Source organism: Euprymna scolopes, chromosome 6 (assembly GCF_053919585.1).
Source record: "Euprymna scolopes isolate OS-2025 chromosome 6, ASM5391958v1, whole genome shotgun sequence".
NCBI lineage: Eukaryota > Metazoa > Mollusca > Cephalopoda > Sepiida > Sepiolidae > Euprymna > Euprymna scolopes.
In genome coordinates, this window is record NC_136487.1 from 97,470,781 (window position 1) to 97,492,374 (window position 21,594).

General features: G+C 32.2%; 1 protein-coding gene across 1 annotated transcript in view; it reads left to right on the forward strand.

Annotated features, from left to right (window-relative positions):
• LOC145278210 (uncharacterized) overlaps positions 1–21,594 on the forward strand; it is a 238,015-nt gene that overhangs the window by 147,837 nt on the left and 68,584 nt on the right. Inside the window, exon 3 of the mRNA XM_080130497.1 lies at positions 1,092–1,320. Within this exon, the coding sequence (XP_079986623.1) occupies positions 1,092–1,320 (229 nt within the window). The remainder of the gene's footprint in view (positions 1–1,091; positions 1,321–21,594) is intronic.

Genomic DNA, 21,594 nt, shown 5'->3' on the forward strand with positions numbered 1-21,594 from the left:
ATAAGTAGAAAGGACGGTCAATTTTCTCAGATATGCTTTGAAAGATAGTAACTCCGCTGTTGTGGGGGCGATAGAGAGTAAATATAAATGCAGTAGTGTGAGCTAAAGCAACCCGGAAGCACATATAGGGTAAGTTAGGATCTTCCCTGGAGATGTCCCTCCCACATGGAAAGCTATCTTTAATATAGGCACATATTCCATGCTCATGGCGATCTTGGAGGTCAGATTTAGAAGTTAAGTTAGAGTATCCTGTAATTGCAAACTCATCTAGGGAAATAGCCTGTCCAATGCCAGTTTCACTTAAAAATAAAAGGTCTGGTTTAGTCTCCTGTAATTGGGTTTCAACCTCTGGAAGGTTAGAACGAAGACCCCTGATGTTGGAGAAGGAGACATGGTAGTAGGGGTCTACGTTGGAAGTTGGAGAACCGGGTTTAATCGTGTATTTTTTCTTGAAACTTGTCATGATGAAATTTTGGAATTTGTGGACTAGGTCGACAGATTTACTTAGAGCAGGACAGAGAGGGGAAACTAAGAGAGAAAAAGAAACGAAGAATTCTTTTTTTTTTTTGTAGCACATGATAAGGTAAAGCCGTAACAATTACCCACTAGTATGGCATCGAGAGGCCCCACCAGAAGCTACTGCATGGTCCAGATTCCATTCACCAAATGGCAATACAGCAGCCCCAGTACTTTGCACCTGCTGATAGGACAGCCTCCTTAGTGGTTAATCCAAGGTTCGGGTCCCTGACTATCAGGCGGATAACGTCAGCCCAGACAAAACATTTACCTCCAGCACCCTTACTGGTGTATTTTCTTTTTAAATAAATAGAAAAGAGGGTTTTTAATATGAATATCAATACACACAAAAGAAAAACGTATTTATAGGAGTATAGATTTTATTGCCACTGACATGGTACAATAATAAATGAAAATTGGCTAGTCAATAGCAAGGTTGGATTTGTCAACTTAAATGTTATTTAGGTCTAACTTTGAAAATCTGACAAAAAAATGTTTATATTTTAGATAAGATCAACACCAATATATAATTATTTCTTTCTTTTAATACATTAATATTTTTTTTTCATTTGCAGTGGCCTCTTGACCACAGACTTTATGTCCTCTACCGAATTGTGGTTGCACTTGGATTCATCGCCTGGATTATTGCTGATATCATTGATGAAGCAGAAAAGTTCTACAAAGACCGATTTTGGATTTGGTTTATTTTTGCCACTAACTGGAGTTTTATTTTGCTCACCTTAACAACAATATTTGAAGCGGTCTGCTCCACCTATTACATGGTGGCTGCACGGGGACTTGTTGGTAAGTAGATTAAGAATTGTGTGTGTGTGTGTGTGTGTGTGTGTGTGTGTGTGTGTGTGTGTGTGTGTGTGTGTGTGTGTGTGCATATGTGTGTGTGTGTGTGTGCATATGTGTGTGTGTGTGTGTGCATATGTGTGTGCATATATATATGTGTGTATGTGTCAGCAAAAATCTTATGGCCATGTGTTTACTTTTATTATAATTTAGTTCTGTGAACATAATCATATGAGGAAATGTTCTTGTTTTCTTTGTTTGACTTGAAAGGGTCTTAATTTTAATATAAGAAAATTATCTTTGTGAGGTAATAGATCTTTATTTGTCTAATAGCAGTTTGTATCCAAAGAACCATATAAATATTATGTATTTGGCATGGCATAACCCCAAACCTTCCATCAAAGGCAAATATGACACAAGCTACAAAGAAGTGCAACAGTTTAAATAAGTTTTCTTAGTTGTAAAGACGTTAACAAGCACAACAATTCTCTAATAATAATCTCTCTTTAAAAATATATTGTTGAATTTTCAAAATCAAACCTATAGATATTTTATTCACTAATCTATTTTTTGTGTCCCCCCCCCCTTTCAATTATGTTCTACTGTAGATATCTTAACAATCATCTCTAAACACATATACCATGCACAACAAATAAGACAGGAGAAGCTAGGGCAATAGCACTTGAAATATCTGAAGTCTTTGACTAGATCTTGTATGAAAATTAAATTGTACAGTATTACTGGACAAAAACTTAATATAATCTGATCCTTCTTAGAGAAAAATCCAGGTTGTCCTCAGTGATCATACATCCAAGCAATGTAGATCCCCACAATATTATTGTACGATTTTGGGACAGAACAGATGCTAAACATTGATCTATTATAGTATTATAATGATTTGTTATAATGTGTGAAAACATTATTTTAAAATGGGTTGATTTTTATTCAGTGATAAATCTTTCCTTGGGAAAAGGATCCTCAAATATGTAAGTGTACTTATAAAAAAAGAATGAGTTTTTCCCATTTATGACAATTAGCTTTGCTCCATAACAAAAGACTACTAATGATTGAATTAAATAAGAAATCAACTGTCACAATAACTAGAAGATTAAAGAAAGCACTTGTACTATTATAAATGCTCAGTCTCTTCTAATTGACCTTGTCTGTGTCTAAGCAATGGCTAATTAAGTGTTGCTGTCTGGTCAGACTTTGGACAGAAGCTGTGCATAATTGAATGGCTTCTCTTTTGTTCAATATTTATCATGAGTAATTAACCAAGTCAACAGAGGGAAAGAAGTGTGGAAGGTGCTTCCCTTTACTCTTCTCCACTATTGATTGGGCAGGATCAGGTAGACAGCTAGATGATGGAATGGTTAACTTAGCTGAGCAAGGGAAGGGCTATTAAACAAGAACATAGTAGGCACTATGAACTGAATCATTGGAATGCCAGTAGTCTTATTTGAATGTTCTTGGTGTGAGGATTAAGGTATGTGGTGTTAGTCTACTAAAAAAAGGGAAACTAACTTGATTAAACTTTCCAAATATAAGGATTTTTGTTTCTTTTTTTAAATATTGAGAAAAATTGTATGCATTATTTCCTGTTATTTTGGCTTTTTCTACACAGCAATTTTTTTTAAATTCAATTTTCACCCTAAAGAAAGCACAGTGCCACTTTGAAGTAGGGGCTACTATCGGGGACATAAGTTGCAGCGATATTATGAAAAGAGAGGAGCAATAAGATGCCTGTCTACATTAAACTTGAACTTCTGCATGTCAGTACAGTTGGGAAATCAGAATCCCAGAAGGGAGTTCCAAAGTCTAGCAGTTCTGAGAAGGAAACTATTGGAGTAGAAGGTTTTCTTACACCCAGGGATCTCTACTTATGTCGAGGGGGTACAAGTGTTTGTAGTTCGTTGGAGCATCCACCATTAAAATACTTGTAGAACAGGCAGAAGGATGCACCATTTCGTTGATGGGACAGAGGCTGAAGCTTAGATGACAATTCAAGACCTGTCAGGTTGGCGACACTATTTTGAACCTGTTCAATACTGAGAGACTAGTAGCAGATGCACCAGCCCAAATGTGACAACATTACTCCATACATGGGCGAATGGTGGCCTTATAGAGGTATAGAATAATTTCAAGCGTAAGTAGCTTTCTAGCACCTTCTCTACAGCAGCCTTGGCAATGCTCTCAATGTATCTGTTCCAACTCATGTTCCCTTTGAATACTTGATCACTCACGATTCAGTGGGTCAATATTTGTTAAATATAATACTAGCAAAACTCTGCTCGCTTCAATTGCATATTTTTTATCTCCTTTCAAAATGAAATTTGGAAGTTTTTAAAACACTATCCTATTTTTACATATCTCTTTAATTAATTTTAATAATTGTAATAGTATTACTATTGATGAAACGATGATATAAATGGAAGGAAATTTAGCAAAACAAATTAGTGGTAAAATATAGATAAGTAAGTATCCCAAACCAAAATTTTGTTTTCATTATATCTAAAAAACATTAATGTGGTCATATAGATTTTTGTAAACCATAAACAAAAGTACCAAATTTAGTTTGGTAGCTCAATTAGCCATCAAGTTATGATCGTTCAAAGTTTATTGGAAAGTTGAAAATTTGCTATCATGGTCCAGAAGACAAATTTCCTAGTATATAACTAAAAATGTAAGTTACTAACAAGTGAAAAATCCTTATAAATGTAATGTCATCTTGTGGTAAATGAAAATTAATACTAATGAAAGCAATAATTATTAGATGAAACCAACCAAAACACGAGGCAAAATTCCACTACCAACAAGAAAAAAGTGCAAATATGACATGGAAATGCAACTTTGACTGTTCATATCAATTTCATTTCAATAGCTAATGTATTGAATCTTCTTAGTATGATTCATAACACATTAGAGATCAAGATAATTTTTTCTTTTAATTATAAATTGATAAAACCATTCAATTGTGGATCATGTAATAGCAGTCGAACAGACAATTTAGTAAAAAGGCAAAAAAGGACTAAAAAAATGAGTCAAAAGTATACGTTACTGAAATTGCTATAAAAATGTAACCGTTGAGGTAGAAGCTTAAAACTTTGCAATTTTACTAATTTTTGGGTGGGGAATTAAAAAAAATATTTGGCTTGTTTCTAATAACAAAAATTTTTGCCACAGAAATATTTTTACTTTGGGGAATTTAAACTCGCCAAAAAAGGACCGACAACAAATAAGATTTAGAAATTTGTCATACAAAAAGTCACAAGTCTTTTTTTTTCAATCATTGAAAAAGTTTCAACTTAAAAGACAAGTAAGCAAGTAAGATATTTTATAGGCAGAAGTCTTACTACAATTCCTTTCCTTATTGATTTTTTCTCAGAATTCTTTCATAGGCTTCTGCTATGGTAGCTATATCAAGAACACTCCAAATCCTACCATCACTTGAAACTGGCATTACCTCAAAACCCCATCTGTAAACAAATGCTGACTCTACCTGTGCAATGTCATCTGACAAAGACCATCAAAAAAAATCTTTTCTCCTTTTGGTTAGCGATAAAAATTTTATTACAGCACTGGATGCAGATATAACCTCAATGACTTGGCCAATGTAAAAGTTGGTGTCATAGTAGACAGCAACTCTTTGTCCTTGATACTCATAACTGAAGATATCCTCAGATGGTTCTTCATCACAACTGCAGGAGTTATTTGACTGTTCAGCAGATTCACTTAGAGACTTTTTTTTGTTGCTTTGGAGGTGGAAATGAATTAACTGGATTTCTTTTCAAGTAGTCAGAGAGAGCAGCTGCCAGTTGAACTTTATTTCCACTGGTGTTGATTTTGACATCTAACACAACCTTGAGATATCTCAGTTCAAGTTTATAAAAAACACCTGATAGAACATATAGGTCACGAGGAGTGGGGTACTTCTATAGTTTATCAATGAAAATGGAGACGCCATTTTTTTGTGCACCTGTCGTTAAAATCCGAGGGAGAAATCAGTATTTTAAACTATGATTGAAACATGAAATAAATAACAAAAAAAATTAAACTAGATAATGATTTTTCGGTTTCATCTAAATTAATTTGTTGTTGACCCTTTACAGTTGTTTTAATTCAAAAAAATGTTTCATTAAAATTATTTATTTGTTCAGAAAAAAAACAAACTATTTTATAAAAATCCATTGTTGCTTTCATTACAAAATTGTTTTATTAAAATTATATTTTCTTACGCAAACTTTTCAATAAATGTTTTTACAATTATATTTTGATAAATTTTTATACAGTAAATGTTTTGGTTTTCAAATGGGGCTCGCCCAGTTAAAACATTTATGAATATGTCATTTTCATTTTCTGTTTTTAATGATATTTTCATTTTCTGTTTTTAATAATAAAAATATATATGCGTTTCATAAAAAACATTCCCATTTTCATTAATTAAATCAAAACATTTTCAATTAAATAATTACGGATATGTTCTCTTTAACTTTATTTACTTTTTTTTCATAGTTCTTTCTGAAAGTAATTAATATCTAGTTTAATTTTTTTGTTATCTATTTCTAACTTAGGTCATAGTTTAAAATACTGATTTCTCCCTCGGATTTTAACGACAGGTGCACGAAAAAAATGGCGTTTTCATTTTCGGCGATAAACTGTAGAAATACCATCTCGAGAATTAAATAATTAAAACAAAAACAAATAAAAAAAGGATTTTTACAGTAAAATTAATTTTTTCATTTATGCGCCACATGCACATAACTTAATTACATTTTCAGTTATTATTTTTTAAATAATGTACAGTGTAATTAAAAAATAATTTAACAAAAACGCCCGATAGAACATCAACAAAAAAAAATGCACATTTTTACATGAAATTAATTTTTTTATTTACACATGACTTGTTGCACATAACTTAATATTTAGCTATATTTTGTTAATTTTTCTTTTTAAAAGTAATTTAACTGTACAGTCTAATAAAAAAAAAATAATTTAACAAAATGTTAGATATATCAAAAACGCCCGACAGAACATAAGAAAAATAAGTAAACAAAAAAATGAGGCACATTTTTAAAAATGAAAAAAAAAACTGATTATTAAAGAGGAGATATTTCTCTACAAATTTCATATTTCTTTCACTGAAGTTTTCAAGTTGGATTTTTTTGTGAAAACCAACTTAAACCCTTTTTTTAAGCTCACCATATTGTTAAGTGGCCTTTTTTCTTTTAAATGGTACTATTTTTTATACCTAGAGACTCACAGTATCGCCCACACCAAATTTGAAAAACACCAACAATTTTTGTGTAAAAAATAAAGCCGGATTCCCCATAATTTGTGACATAACTTGAAGTAACCTGGAAAAAAAAACTCTTAAAGACACAAGAAAAAGAATTATATATCTATAAAGCAAAAAGATTGAATTTTATTTAAATCAAAACTTTATCAAAATAACCCAAAAAATAAACGAGATATCGCAAGTTGAAATTAAGTGAAATTAACTTCATTTACCAGTTTTCACATCCTAAACTAGGCTAGTTTGTGATACCTAATATAAGAAATAAATGTTACCAAAGGTAAGATAAGTTACTTTTCTACCTACTTGGATAACTTTTTTTTTAGTTTTAACTTTTTTTTTTAATAATTATATTTAAAAAAAAAAATAAATAAATAATAATAATACTTATGGCACTCCCTATTGGGGGGGGGGGGGGCTACCAAATTGTTCAAATGGAAAATTATTCCCAACTTGTATTTAGGTAAAAAATGCACTTTTGTATAAATAATTGAATTCATTCAAAAAGTATCGCAAACAAAAACAAATAAATCCCATCTAAATATAGTTACAAGTAAAAAATTGACAATTTTGTTTCTCTACTAAATGACAGACGTGCGATCAGACCATTTTTTCCAACCGGACAATCCTGTACAATTCTTAGGGTCTCTAAGACCAACAGATACCAGAAATATCCTTTAGTCTTTTTTTTTTTTTTTCTCCAAATATCTATAGATACTACAACACCACTTTGGATGACAGTATTCAAAATATGAAGCATTTTTGACTGACAAAATGAGTCAAAAGAAATTTTCAAAGGTCTATGATGCTTTACATCATTTCTTGTGTAAAATTGAGTGGGATTTGTATTTTTGGCCATTTTAATACAAAATTCCTATTTCTAAAGGTCATTTTAAGTTTTTTTTCTACACCCCAACAAAAATTTAACTGAAAAAATTGATCTTGATTTTTTCTACCAAGTCATACATCATTTTTTATGTAAAATTTAGTGGAGAATCCATTCTTGAACTTAAAAATACTTAATTTCCACTTAAAGGAAGACAGTTTCTGACACCTCATGTAAAATCTTATAGTTACAGATTTACTGTGGCAATCTCTAATATAACTGAGAAATAAAGATATTAATTATCAATGTGCTATGTTATATATTTAATCAGTAACATCTTATATTGAAATGATAAAAAATACTGAACCTAAACTGATTCAACTCAGCAGAACAAAATTACATACTTCATAACAAAACTTATTCTGACTTCATGGCACATTGACTTCATCTTGATAATTAGCTATTAATTTTTCAGTTTCATGGATGTTGTCTTCTCTTAGCTAAATATTTTCCCATTGCAACACTGCACGTGACTAAACATGCAACACTGCGCATGTTTACAGTAAAACAAGTTTTCAAATGCCAAAAAATTATGATTCTAGATAGTTTCTTCAAAGAGATTTTATCTGAGAATTTTCTTCATTCTATATTCTCAAAATAATAATATTAATAATAACTAACAATAAAATTATATACAGTTTTGAGAATGTTTAAAAATTTTGAAAAAAATAAAATCTCTAATAATGATAAAATAAACAATTTAAGAACTAAGAGAGTCACTATTTTAATTAAGTGCAACAAAATACTGCATTTGTTCTTGTAATTTCGATTTAGTGAGTTTTACTTAACTTAATAGGTATTAAAATGTGTACAGAAATATGGCACAATGAAATGACATCGGAACTTGTAATAAAATCTGTTTTTATTTTTTTCATTTGAACACTAATGTGTGTTAAAAAGCAATTTTACCTACTCATAGAATTAAAATAGCACAAATAATTTGCATGCAATGTAAGCTTGTGTCTGTTAATAAGCCTATTATGAATAAAATCACTTTGTGTTAGAAAAAGTAGAAACGTTTAAAAGTTCATAAAAAGAAAAATAAGTTTTTAGAGTCTTGCATCTTTCTTTCTCCATCCTCTCCCTTTCCCATTTCTCTCCCTTTTCTCCATTATCTCTTCCTCCTCTCTTTCTCCCTCTTTCTGTCCCTTCCTACCATTCTTTCCCTTTTCCCCATACTCTCTTTTCCTCCCTCTCTCTCTCACTATATTACTCAGACAACAAAAATTGTTTGTTTTATGTATAACAATGGTGCCACAACATTTTTTTTCTTTGTACCGCAGTCTAAATTAATTCTTGTGCCAGTGAATAAAGGTATATCACACAAAACCGTTTGAAGGGATGAAGAGACTTTATTCTCAAGCATACAGAATGAAACTGAAAACAAAACTAAAAACGTAAACACAAAAGCAGACAACAACTGAAAATAACACCATTATGCTGAGTTATCTCCCTTGAATGATATGTGGTCATAATTCAACACTGGCGCTGTCTTTATACAGGTTTTACAGAGTGCTCTTGAAACAAGAACAATCTTGTTTGTGAAACTCATGAAGTGATAGGTTCCATTTTTTTATCAAGACAATGTCTTCTTTTTTTTTGTCTTTTTTAGACACTCTTTAACAGCTTCAAAATGAAAAGTCATCAAAAATTGATGACTATCAAGAAGGAACTCACTTCTTTTACTTCATTTGACATGACGCTTTTAACATATTTGAAACCTTGTTTGGATTTATCACATATTTGATGCATTCAAATCCAATCAAAGGTAAAATAAATTTATAATTCTTTGTGACCCAATGTCATCATCATCATTCTTTGTAGAAAGCAGATAGTGACATTATATATTTTTGCACAAGTTTATTTTCTTCAAATATTCAGAAAGTTATTTTGAAATAAACTTCAGATCATCCACCTGGTACTATCTTACAAATTGAGCATGACAGTTAACAGAGAATGGAGGATCATTTTCATCTAGATCTGCATATGTTATGTATCTGTGACCTATTTCTCTTTAACTTTCTCACTTTTCTATAACTCTTGTAGTTCTCTCTGATTGTTGGTTAGTTTTTATTCCCAGTTTATTGTACATGCACATATTTCACAGAGTTTTCCATTTACTTCAGAATGTTTTGTTTGTTGGTTTTAGATTCATATATGGAATGTTAGTTTTGTCACAACTTGATGCTCAAATTTTCAAGATTTTTTAGTTTTTATGATACCCATCTGTGGTGCAAGTTACAATAAAACTTGCAGATATGTGTTTAAAAATCCTAAATTTCTGACTGATTTGATATGAAGTAGCCTCCAGATTAGGATATCTTGATGTGTTCCATTTACTTACTTCTTTTAAGGGCGGAATTAGACATGGGGTTAGTTTTTAATATGATGAAAATCCAGCTCCCCAAAGAGGGGTATTCTGGATTGGAACAAAAACGAAAATTGCCTCAGTTTAGACAGATTTCTCTTCCTAGCCAAGATCAGAGAATATGAAATATAGTATCAGAACAAATATTACACTTTGCTCCTAGCCAAACAACTTCATGATGTGTTATTTGATTTTGAAACCATGTGATTGGCAATCTATGGACGGTGAGATGAGTTAGCAGTTTGGACTAGAATTTAGACAGACAGCACGCGGTGCCATATCTGTGTTTGGGATATATTACCATTTCTTGTCATATCAGCAGACAAAATAGAATGATATCAGCCATAATATTCTCTTTCACTTTTGATAAAATGTGTTGTGTAATTATATTTTTTAATAAATCTTTTTTCACTTCATCTTTTTCTATCAAAAATCAAGATCTCCAAGTATTACATGTAGTAGTAGTAGTAGTAGTAGTAGTAGTAGTAGTAGTAGTAATGTAAAACAATAATGAAAACTGCAGAAATATTAAGGAAAACTAACTGAAGACTAACACCACACATGAACTACAGACACAAACTGGACACAGAAACTGCTACAGATGTAAAACACAAAGGAACATCACATGGAATCATGAAAACTGAAATGGTATAAATGTGAGTTAACCCTATGCATCCCTGTGCTCTGACCATCCCCTTTTTGTGTGTTTGTGTATGTGTGTGTGTGTGTCATCATAAACTGGCACCTCATCAAATAAGAGAGGAGGATGAAGGAGGATGGAAAGACTGAGGAGAGAAAGCACTAGCCAGACCTCCTCTGGATGAGTGTAAAGAGAAATAGGACCTTGGGGAGGCTTGTTGCCACCCAAATTCCAGTGAAAATCGATGGTTGCTGCCAAACGAGAAATCAATGGTAAACAACTGTTGTGATAACACAAATTCTTTTGCAAAAGTTATCGAAAGAGGTGGAGAGTACTGGAAATCTGGGGAGACTTGTTGTTACCCAGACTTCAGAGAACATCACAAGTTGTTCTCAAAGAGAAATCTTTGATGATGACCTGTGTGACTACTTCTAGTGAGTAAAAAAAAAAAAAAATACTACTACTACATCAAAGAGAATCATCCCCAGGAATTGGATCTGCACTTATTTTTTCACTCTACTCTCACTTCCACCATCAATACAGAATTTAAATTCTTCCGATTAAAATTTATGTATAAATGTTTTTCCTATGAATAAAATATATCTTTAAACTGAAAATATGCAAATACATATGTTCACTCTAGATAGAAAGATAAAGCTTAAGCACATTTAGATACAACACATGTTGACATATTGGATGGTTTCTGTGGCGACCAAAGTCTGCTGCCACTGCCACTGTCAGCATGGCTAAGCCAAAGAATCAATAGGCAAAAAGAAGCAGTAACGACAAATCCAGCTGCAGTCATTTTTCTCTTACTAACACCAATCATACAATTCCACCATTTTGTCTGATTTCCATAACGACCACCATTTCCCACTTGCATGCAAGATGGCTGGATGTTTTTGTTTAGACTAATTCTTTATTTCCCCCCCCCCCGAGGCCAGCCTCCACTGCAGATGTACAAGCATGATTAGGTGCCATTTAACCGACAAACTTGAATCATTTTTAATCAAGTTGTGTTGAACATAAAATAAGATTGATCAGAGATTGTGTGCAAATTGTTATCACAAAACAAAAGATATTGGGCATTAATTGCAGGGAATTCTGTTTTAATTTGTAAATCAGTAAAATTTCCTCGAATTACATAAGTGGTAAAATTGAATGATCAAATATTCTAGCCTTTAAGTATCCATAACAATCTTGTCTTCTTGTTTATTTATGATTGCAGCTAGAACTTTAACATGAGACTGAATTGAATCCAGCCAATCTGTGTCTCGAAAGACAACTCCTAAAAAACAAGCAAAAAAAATTGCGCAAATGAATCCCAAATCTAAGTTTGACAATCTTTAAGGTTCTCTATTTGTTTTCTATTTGAATCTATAATTAGAACAATCCTGAAAATGTCAGTGCAGAAATAGTTCATTTTGAAGATTTTGAATTTTCTTACTTTTTGAGGAATAGCTCCTAATTTCTTAGATGCCACATAGTTCTTTATCAAGCTCAATTGGATATCTTGATCAATCTTTATTTTAAAGGGTGAAATTTCCATTTCTGCTTTTTCTAAAACATATCTTGCACATTTAGTCATTCTTTTCTATAAGCTGAATGAATATTTGGAGTCACTTTCACTGAAGATTTACCATTTTTAATCTCATAAAACATTATGTGTCTCAAATGTTACTTTGATGCTATCTGATTCTTAGAGTTTTCAACAATGAAATTTTAATAAATTTTGCTTGTAAAATAGAATGTAATAAAGTTAAATTAGTCTAAATATAATAATTATGATTACATATGTGCATACATGTTTCAGCTACAGGCCACGTTTGACAGTGAAGACTAAAGAAGACGTATAAATAAAAACAGACTAAAATATAGCTCTACTTGTTATTGAGCACTCTTATATAAACAATATATAGTTGGTTTATTGGATAAACTTCTATGAACAAAAACACTCCAAAAGCAAAAGTTATTTTTTATTTATCATCTCTATATTACCATCAAAATAAATCCCTGTTGAAATGAATAATACAACAGAATATTTTGAAATACTGTATATAGCGTAGAGATAAATCTTTATTTGCCTAATTTGATTTATTATATTTTAAACAATTCATATTAAATTAATATTCAGTATTATTCAATTGTAATTCTATTGTTCTATTTTTCAGTATATATGCAATAGTTTTGTCAGTATTTACAGTAATCAGTTAGTGATTTCATAAAAAAAAGTATAAAATATTAAAAAAAATAATTGCTGATTCATTTTCAGGGGAGATAATTTAAATTTAACTAACTAGAACATGTTGATGATGTGACAGAATAGGGAAAGGATTACTTACTGCTCCTTCTCGTTACTGACTGATAGCACTTTCCTTTTGCAAAATCAATGAAAAAATGTATGTTAAAAGAAAAAAGTCTGACACACACTCGTGGAAACTGATTTCCTCTTTTCTTTCGTTTCCTATCAATAAATGTGTATGAAAATTTAAATGCAAACTTTTTATATTTCGTTTACAACAAATTTAAGAGTTGTTTAATGTTTTATAATTTGATTTAAAGTATAAGCGATATTGAGCTGGCAAATCCAGCTATACATACATACATGATGATTGCAACGTCTTGTCAGACGAGTGCCACTCCCCCAGACATTTAAAATCCATGAGCCCAAATGCTTGAGGGAGTATCTATACAAAGATGATGTTACAGAGTCTTAGCTTTGTACGACAGCTAAGTCTCTCTCTCGGTTCAAAATGTTGAGATCCAGCAACAAGCAAGAGCAAGATAGCCAGTGACAAATTAAACTGCAGACCAGCTTAATGCGGGTAATGGGCTTCAGCTATATGGTTTTTTAAATCAGAGATTTGCTTCTCCTAGAAATACATACATACATACATACATACATACTATAATAACGTGTGTGTGTGTGTGTATAATGTATTAAGAAAAACAAATTTTTCAATATCAGAACAGAATTAAAAAAAAGTTTGATATCTTATGAGATAAAGTTATATTAATAATAAAATAATAAATGATAATAAAATGTACTAAGCTTTGCCACATTGCTGCAGGTTCACACCATGACTGATCATCAGAAGTGTCTAATTCATAAAATATTCAGTTTAAACCTTTATTAAGAGTATGTAGTCACCTCCCACCGCAAGAACTGTGACAGCAGGGTCAGAAAGTGGGATTAAGAAATATACATCCTCAAGAAGGAGTGCTCTGACCCACACTAGTGCCTGGATAGCCCCATTGGCATTTCCCGTAAGAGTGCCTCAGGTGATTAGCAATAAGGCCCAGTGCTCCTTACAATTTAAAAACTTCCTCTGTTAAAAAATGGAAGAAATATCCAAATTCTTTAACCAAGTTTCTCATATTTGATTTTTAAGACAATGGTGTAATAATTTTAGTGCCACTTATCTTTAACAAAATCTCATTTCATCTAACAATTTTTGAAAATAATTATTTAACGATGCCCATCCTTTTTCTCCCTCCATTTTGGTTGACTACTACAAGATTTCAGTCTCATCTAATAATCCTAACCCTCTACCCTCTACCTACCAACTTTTATATTCAAATAAGAATTGGTAATTTTTCTACCAATTTACACATAAAATGTAATGTTAAAAAAAAACTTTCATTCCAAAAAGTGGAAGTCAGATTGTGTTTTTAAGTAAATTTGACCAACTTTCAATGATGAATTTGGCCAAGTGTTAATGACAAGTTTTAGCTTAAAGAAATGTACTTACAAATGGATTTGCAATTGACCTCATAGTTACTGCCCTGTGTAATAAAGTGTCTGGCTGGTTAAAGTTCATCTGGTGGGGAGGTCATTTTCTCTAACAAAATTGTGATAGACATGAACCCATCATTTTCTCTCTTGAGCTGGAGTAAAATACTATTGTAGGTTATCAAGCCTTGATGGGGTAATCAATCTAGAAGAAGAAAATCCCCACATAACAGTTAAACATAAACTACATTCTATAATGGACTTGAGAAATGACAGAGTTGTATATGAACAACACCTGATTAACGTTCTTCAGCAGTCTGAACTCGAAGCCAAACAATTAAAGAAGAAGAATTAGTTTTACAGTTTTTTATATACTCTGCCTTTCGTGGACATAACAACTAAAAGTTATAACTATACATAAACATATAACAAATTATCACAAATCAAAATGAGAATTAAATAAAAGTTACAAGACAAAATATTCCCTAAAATACAATCAAACGAGTGAGATTTGAATAATCTACGCACAGAAAGTCATCACATTACAACAGAGATATGTTGCTAACTATGCATTGTAGTTCAATTTTTGAACACACCTCAATAAATCACTCGCCTATGTTAACACAGTAGTAGAATCATCATTTAGAACATACAAACGACACAGGATCCAAGAAAACAAAATGGTGTACAAGTGGAATGTAAACCAGGCACTAGTCTCAATAGAAAGCTGAGTGATAAAAGTATTCTTCCGCGATGCCCTACAAACAAGTTCAGGTTCTGGGTCATTACGACACAATCTTGTAGGTCCAGAGCATCATAAAGAGACCATTTAAAATAAAATCCTTACATTTTACTTGTTTTTATAAATAATAAACAAAATTAAGAAATCTAAATTAATTTATAACAGTACAAATGTAAATTCTTGTTTTTTTTTTCCTCAACAAAAATGACATTTACTTTAATTTATAAGAGAAACAGTAATATGGGATACAACGATCACCAAACATACTTCTTTTTAGCCACAGGATTAGTTTTCTTTTTGTTCTGTTTTTTGTTTTTTTTATTAATGATTAGCTTTCTGCCTAAATCTGTTCTTTTTTCTAATTGAGTTTACTTTCTTTGATGTGATATTTATTTTTGTTGTTGTTGCTTTTTTATGCAAGTCATCAAAAGCAGAAAATTGTTTGGATTTTCATTATTTTTCATTTGCGCATCTTCAATCAATAAAATTTGTCATCTATAAAATCTCCACTTTAATTTTGATTTATACCTAATTCTTCTGTGACCAAACTAACACAGATACACAGAAACAGAGAGAGAAAGAGAGATTTACAATGGTAAAGTATATTTGTTCTCTCAAAAAAAAAAAAACAATTTGAAAATATTGTTATTTCAATCAATTTTTCTTGATTACTGTATATATTTCTATTTTCTATTTTTTCTTTGAAACAGTGAAGGATATGTTTTAATAATTCTGGCTAAATGTTTGTGTATATTTGACACCGGCAATGCTGGGTATATCTACTGATACACAGTAGAACCCCGGGATACAGAATTAAAAATTAGTAACAAAATACAGTAGTATATAATCCACATGTTTATAATCAAATAACATTATAAATAAAACCGTAAGGTGGGTCAAATACTGTAACCAGAGGCCGGAAAAAACATTGTATTCTGAAAAAAAAAAAAAACGTATCCTAGGGCCACACCATAATATATATATATATATATATATATATATATATATAGTCATGATCATATTTATTGCCACAGTCCAATAAAAATCATATTTTGTTAATAAAATTTCATAAAAATGGTCAGAATCGAAGGTTATTATGTAGTATCATATGTATTTTGAACTGCTCTTTCCGATGCAAAAATTGGATTTCAAAAAAATTGAATACTAAAGAAATTGCAAAGTAAATTTCTAAATTACCGTGTTCAAAATTATTGGCACGGCTTATTATTTTCATGTATTACCAGCATAATTATTATTTTCATGTATTACCAGTATAATTATTATTTTCATGTATTACCAGCATAATTATTATTTTCATGTATTACCAGTATAATTATTATTTTCATGTATTACCAGTATAATTTCAACCAATTTCATGTTTGACATGGTTTCGTTATCTTTTTGTAACCTTATTTAATATTAATTTAAAAAAATTTTTCTTTTTCAGATAATTTTTAGACAGTGTTTTCTTTGAATTAATTTAAATCAAGGAGTTTACATTATGGTTAAGGTTAAGGAACACAGCGAAGACCTCAGGAAGCATGTGATGTCATTTCAAGGGGGAGGGTTATGATAAGATTTCTAAGAAGCTAAACCTTCCCAAATCCACCGTTCAAGACATCATAAAGAAGTTCAAATCACAAGGTCACGTTATGAATTTGGAAGGTTGGGGAGATAAAGGCTACTGTCTGCGAGAGCAGAGTGAAAAATAGTTTGACGTGTCAACCAAAATCCAAGGATCACTGCTGGGGAGATTGTAGAGGAACAGATAAGCTCTGGAGTGAACGTGTCTCGACACACAGTTGGTAGAGTTTTGAATAGAGCTGGTTTGAAAGCATGTCGCCCGAGGAAGACTCCTTTATTGACACCTATGCATCTGAAAGATGTTATATGGCCCAACGAAACAAAATTATTCGGCCATAATAGTGTTTCTTCTGTTTACATGAAATCTAGCGAAGCCTTCTTCACTAAGAACGCCATACCAACTGTGAAGCACGGCGAAGGCAGTTTGATGTTTTGGGGATGCTTTGCGGCCATTGGACCAGGACGACTTGTTAAGGTCACAGACATCATGAAAAAGGAGGATTATGTTAAAATGCTGAATTAAAACTGAAAGACTCTGTTAGAGAGCTGTCACTTAGTCGACGTTCGTGCTTCATGCAAGATAATGACCCAAAGCATTCGGCTAATCTGGCTAAGAAATGGGTTAAGGACAACAATATCAATGGTTTGGAGTGGTCCTCCCAGAGCCTGGACCTCAAGCCCATTGAAAATTTGTGGAAGATTTTAAAATTGAGGGTAATGGAGAGGAAACCTAAGAATCTCGCTCAGTTAGAGGATTATTGTCAGGAGGAATGGGCTAAATTGACTGCTGAAGAATACTACAAGTTAATGGAAAACTATAATAAACGACTACAGCAAGTAATTAAGGCTAAAGGTCATACAATCAATCATTAGAATTACGGTGCCAATAAATTTGAACAACGGAATTTAAAAATATCGTTTGTAATTCTTTTATTATTCAATTTTTTTGAAATTCGATTGTTGAATTGGAAAGAGCAGTTCAAAATATATATTATACTTTGTGATTTCCTTTGATTTAACCTTTTTCTGAAGGATTTTTAAGACAAAATGAGGTTTTTATAGGACTGTGCCAATAAATATGATCATGACTGTATATATATATATATATATATATATATATATATATATATATATATATATATATATATAAAAGCGAATGTTTGTATGTATGTGTGTTTGTACATCTCGCAAAAACTTTCAACACAGGTCACGGATTTTCACCAGATAGGTATCATTTTAAAGTTCCAACCTTCGTCCGACAAATATCGCAAAATTGGCCAAAAACATTAATTCTTTCACCCTAAAATCATCAGTTTTGTACAGGGAGGGATGTCGAAAAAATCGTTCCTTCATTTTCTCTGCTCCTGCTACTACGACAATGACGTCATGTTTGACCTAGAAAACGTTCACGTTAGTTTCAACCACCTACAAGTGTTTTTAAAGGTTTAATTTTATCTGTTATTAAGTGTATGTCTCTTTGGCATAGGGGTAACATGTCGGGCATTTTTTTCCTGCCTTAGCCCCGATGTTTCGGGTTCGAGCCTGTCTTTCTACCTAAACTTTTTTTCCTCTTTTACACCTTTTTTTTTATGTTTGTTCGCTGTTTTGCTTTTGCCAATTTTTCTTAACATCATGTTTTTTTTTTTTATATATAATATTAAAACAGGATCACCCTCTCCTACATACACACTCCCAAACACCCGGGCAATGCCGGGTACCCCCACTAGTCTATAAATATAAAAGCGAAAATGTGTGTATGTTTGTAAAAGGCTTTTTTCCGAGAAGCAGTCGGTCGGCTCACAACTTCTTAAAACTTATATATCACATATAAATGATAATATCTACAAGTTAACAACAGAGGTCGCCTGTCTATTTAATTTGCTCGACTTTGAAAAGATAAATATTCAATATTTTTCGCTCGTCGCATGTGGATTAGGCTTTTTTGTATTACAAAAGCGACACTAATTCTGGCGGTATTTTTTTCCGGTCGCGATCGCCGGAAATGTCCGAAAGCAATCAGCTTTGATCAATGTGGAAATTTTCCTTATATCAGACAATTGCTATTCAATTTGGACAATCCCCTTTTTATGGGGAGCTGTTTCTCCTCCCCCCCAATATCTTGGAAAATAAAAATTTAAAAAAAGCAGCGTTCCCGCAGTCAAAGTTGACCTCATTAAGTCATTAAAACGTGCACCTGCCAATTCTCTAAATAGTTAAATAAATTCAAACGTGTTTCCGTTAGTATTTCGCGGTGGCCCGATGATTAACATCGCACGTTTTTTTTTTTCACACTTTAATTTCCAATTTTGCCTCAAGGGTTCGGGTTCGATACTTACCTATCAAAACTTTTATTTTTATTTTAACCCCCCCCCCCTCTCTCTCGAAGTTTTGATTTACCCAAAACCACACACACACCTCCAAACACCCGGGCAACGCCCGGTACCCCCCGCTAGTATATATATAAATCTCCAAACTGCAAATAAGTTTGAACCAAATGGTTAACAAACAGAACTCACCTATTATGAGTCAGTAGAATACAAAATTTATTACATAATAAGTATTTTGTAATTATGATCTGAGAATTATGTTTAAGAAATTTCTAATTTATTATCACTTTCACAACAGGATAAAACAAATGTGATATTTTTTGTAAATCTCCTTGTCAGCACATAAATTCTTTTTCAATTCGATACAAACTATATCCAATGGAAATATTTCTGAATTTTTGAGATAAGGATTGATAATATGCATTGTTTGGATTGTTCGACTATTATTCTCATCTTATTATTTTCATATGAACTGGTTGGGAAGATATGATGGATAGTGAGATGGTTGGTGTGTTACGAGAAGTTGTGGAAGAGATTCTACAGAGAGGCCTTGTTTGAGGAAGGTGGCAGCTTCCCAAATTAGAAAAAGGCATTTTATGGTGTGATGCAAGTAGCATGGCCATTAGCGTATGTGTTGAAATTGATGGCGTGATAGTTGAAGATTCAGCATGGCTAAGAAAGAAATGTGATTATAATCACTTCCATGTAGCCGAGTTGGAAGCAATGATAAAGGGTGTGAACCTGGCATTGAAATGAAAGAAATTGAGATCTGAACTGATTCAGTTACTATTCATAGTTGGGTTGATTCTATGATAACTGATGAGAAAAGGATTTGAACAAAAGGATCACCAGAATTCATTATACTACGACGTTTAGCGATTCTGAGACAAATGATGAATTTGACTTAAAGTAACATTTGTGCCCTCTAGTAAAAATAAGGCTGATGTACTAAGGTGAAAAAAAAGTTGGCTTAAACCAGAAGGGGTAACTACAGCAGCATGCTGTGTCGCTCAAGATAAAGTGAAGGAATTGCATGAGCTACACCATGTAGGAGTAGAAAGAACGCTTTATCTAGTGTGGAAGGTCTATGCAGGGGTGATGAGAGATGGTGTGAAAAAAAGTAGTCAAAAACTGATCAATGTTGCACAATCGACCCACCATCAATCATTTATGAACCAGTGGAGGTTCAAGTGTCTGCCGATTGGACGCAGTTGTCTATTGACATCACCCACTATAAAGGAGAAGTATACCTATCTATGGTAGATTGTGGTCTAGGTAGATTTACCATTTGGAGGGAGCGTCAGGCAAAAACAGCAGACGTCATTGCAAGTGAATTGGAATATTTTTTTTGAAAAGCTTCTGATGGACAATAGAGCAGCATTCTGTTCGGAGATATTTCAGAAAATTTTGAAAAAATGGAATGCCAGGTATTATAGAGCAGCCTATTGGCTGAGTAGAAATGGTATTGTAGAACGAAACCCTAGAACTATTAAAGCCATTGCCGAGAGGGGTAGGAATATCACCTGCAGAAGCAGTGTTTTGGTTCAGCATGACCCCTAAATGTTAAAAATTAGTACAAACCTGTTCTGGGGCAGCGGGAAAGCATGAAGGAGAAAGAAAAATAATGGCCACTGTTCTCTTTATATGGTTACGAGTTTGTCAAGTTTGTCACATGATATGCAAATGAGATGCTCTGATCAGGAATAAAAAAGTCTAAGTTTTGAGAGACTGGATAGTTTAGATTTGGAGGTTTAAGAAGCAAGTCTTTTGAGCAGCGAGTTGTATTTTGAAGTTGAGAGTTTAGACAGCAGAGTGTCGAACGTTGGTGTTGAAATTTTGACAACAGATTAACGAGTGGTGGAGTTGAATTTATTGACATCAGAACCAAGAGTAGGAGACAAGTAACACTTGAGTACTTTAATTTACATTGATCTGCTTTGATTATTTTAAAACTAATCCAATTTATGAAATATCCTACAGAAAGTAGGTAGTTGAGTCAAAGATAAGAAGTTAAACTTTATCAATTGTTTCATATTAAGATTTTCTTTTGAGTGTTATTTCTTTCAACCGTCATCACTTTCATTCAAAGTGAATCTGTTTGCCTTTATCACAGTTAGTATAGGCATTATGCATGATACAGGCAATTCTACAGCATTTACTTTATGTAGGAGATGGGTGGTGGCTTTTTTTATTACAGTCTAATCATACAAAAGTTATATCTTTGTTTTCATTGGCTTTTAGACTTTGGTCATTAGTGTGTCAACACTTTGTTGCATTAAATTTTCTACTCGATCTGAGATTGATTCACTTAAATTGTCTCAATTATCCGAGTTAAGTTGAACCAATTTACTTTTTATGCTTGACTGCTAACAAGCATCATCCGATAGATTAAAAACAAACCAAAACTTACAATCTTATTTCTTTGTCTAGTTTACAGTAATTTATCATAAGTAACTAAAATTGAATGTAAAAGAAAAAAGAACAGACTTTTATTTTACAAAGTCTTGATGAGTGAGTGTATAATACAAACTTAAAGTTGATAATGTTTGTGTTTGGTTGTTGAGATTCCTAATGACAGTCTCTAAAAAATTTTGATATTTTTATGAATTGTTTTCAAAAGAGAAAACAAGATTCATGTTTGAAAACAATCAACCTCCATCTTTGCCTTTTCTTCTTCCTAAGTCAAACACTTTAGAGCAAACATCAT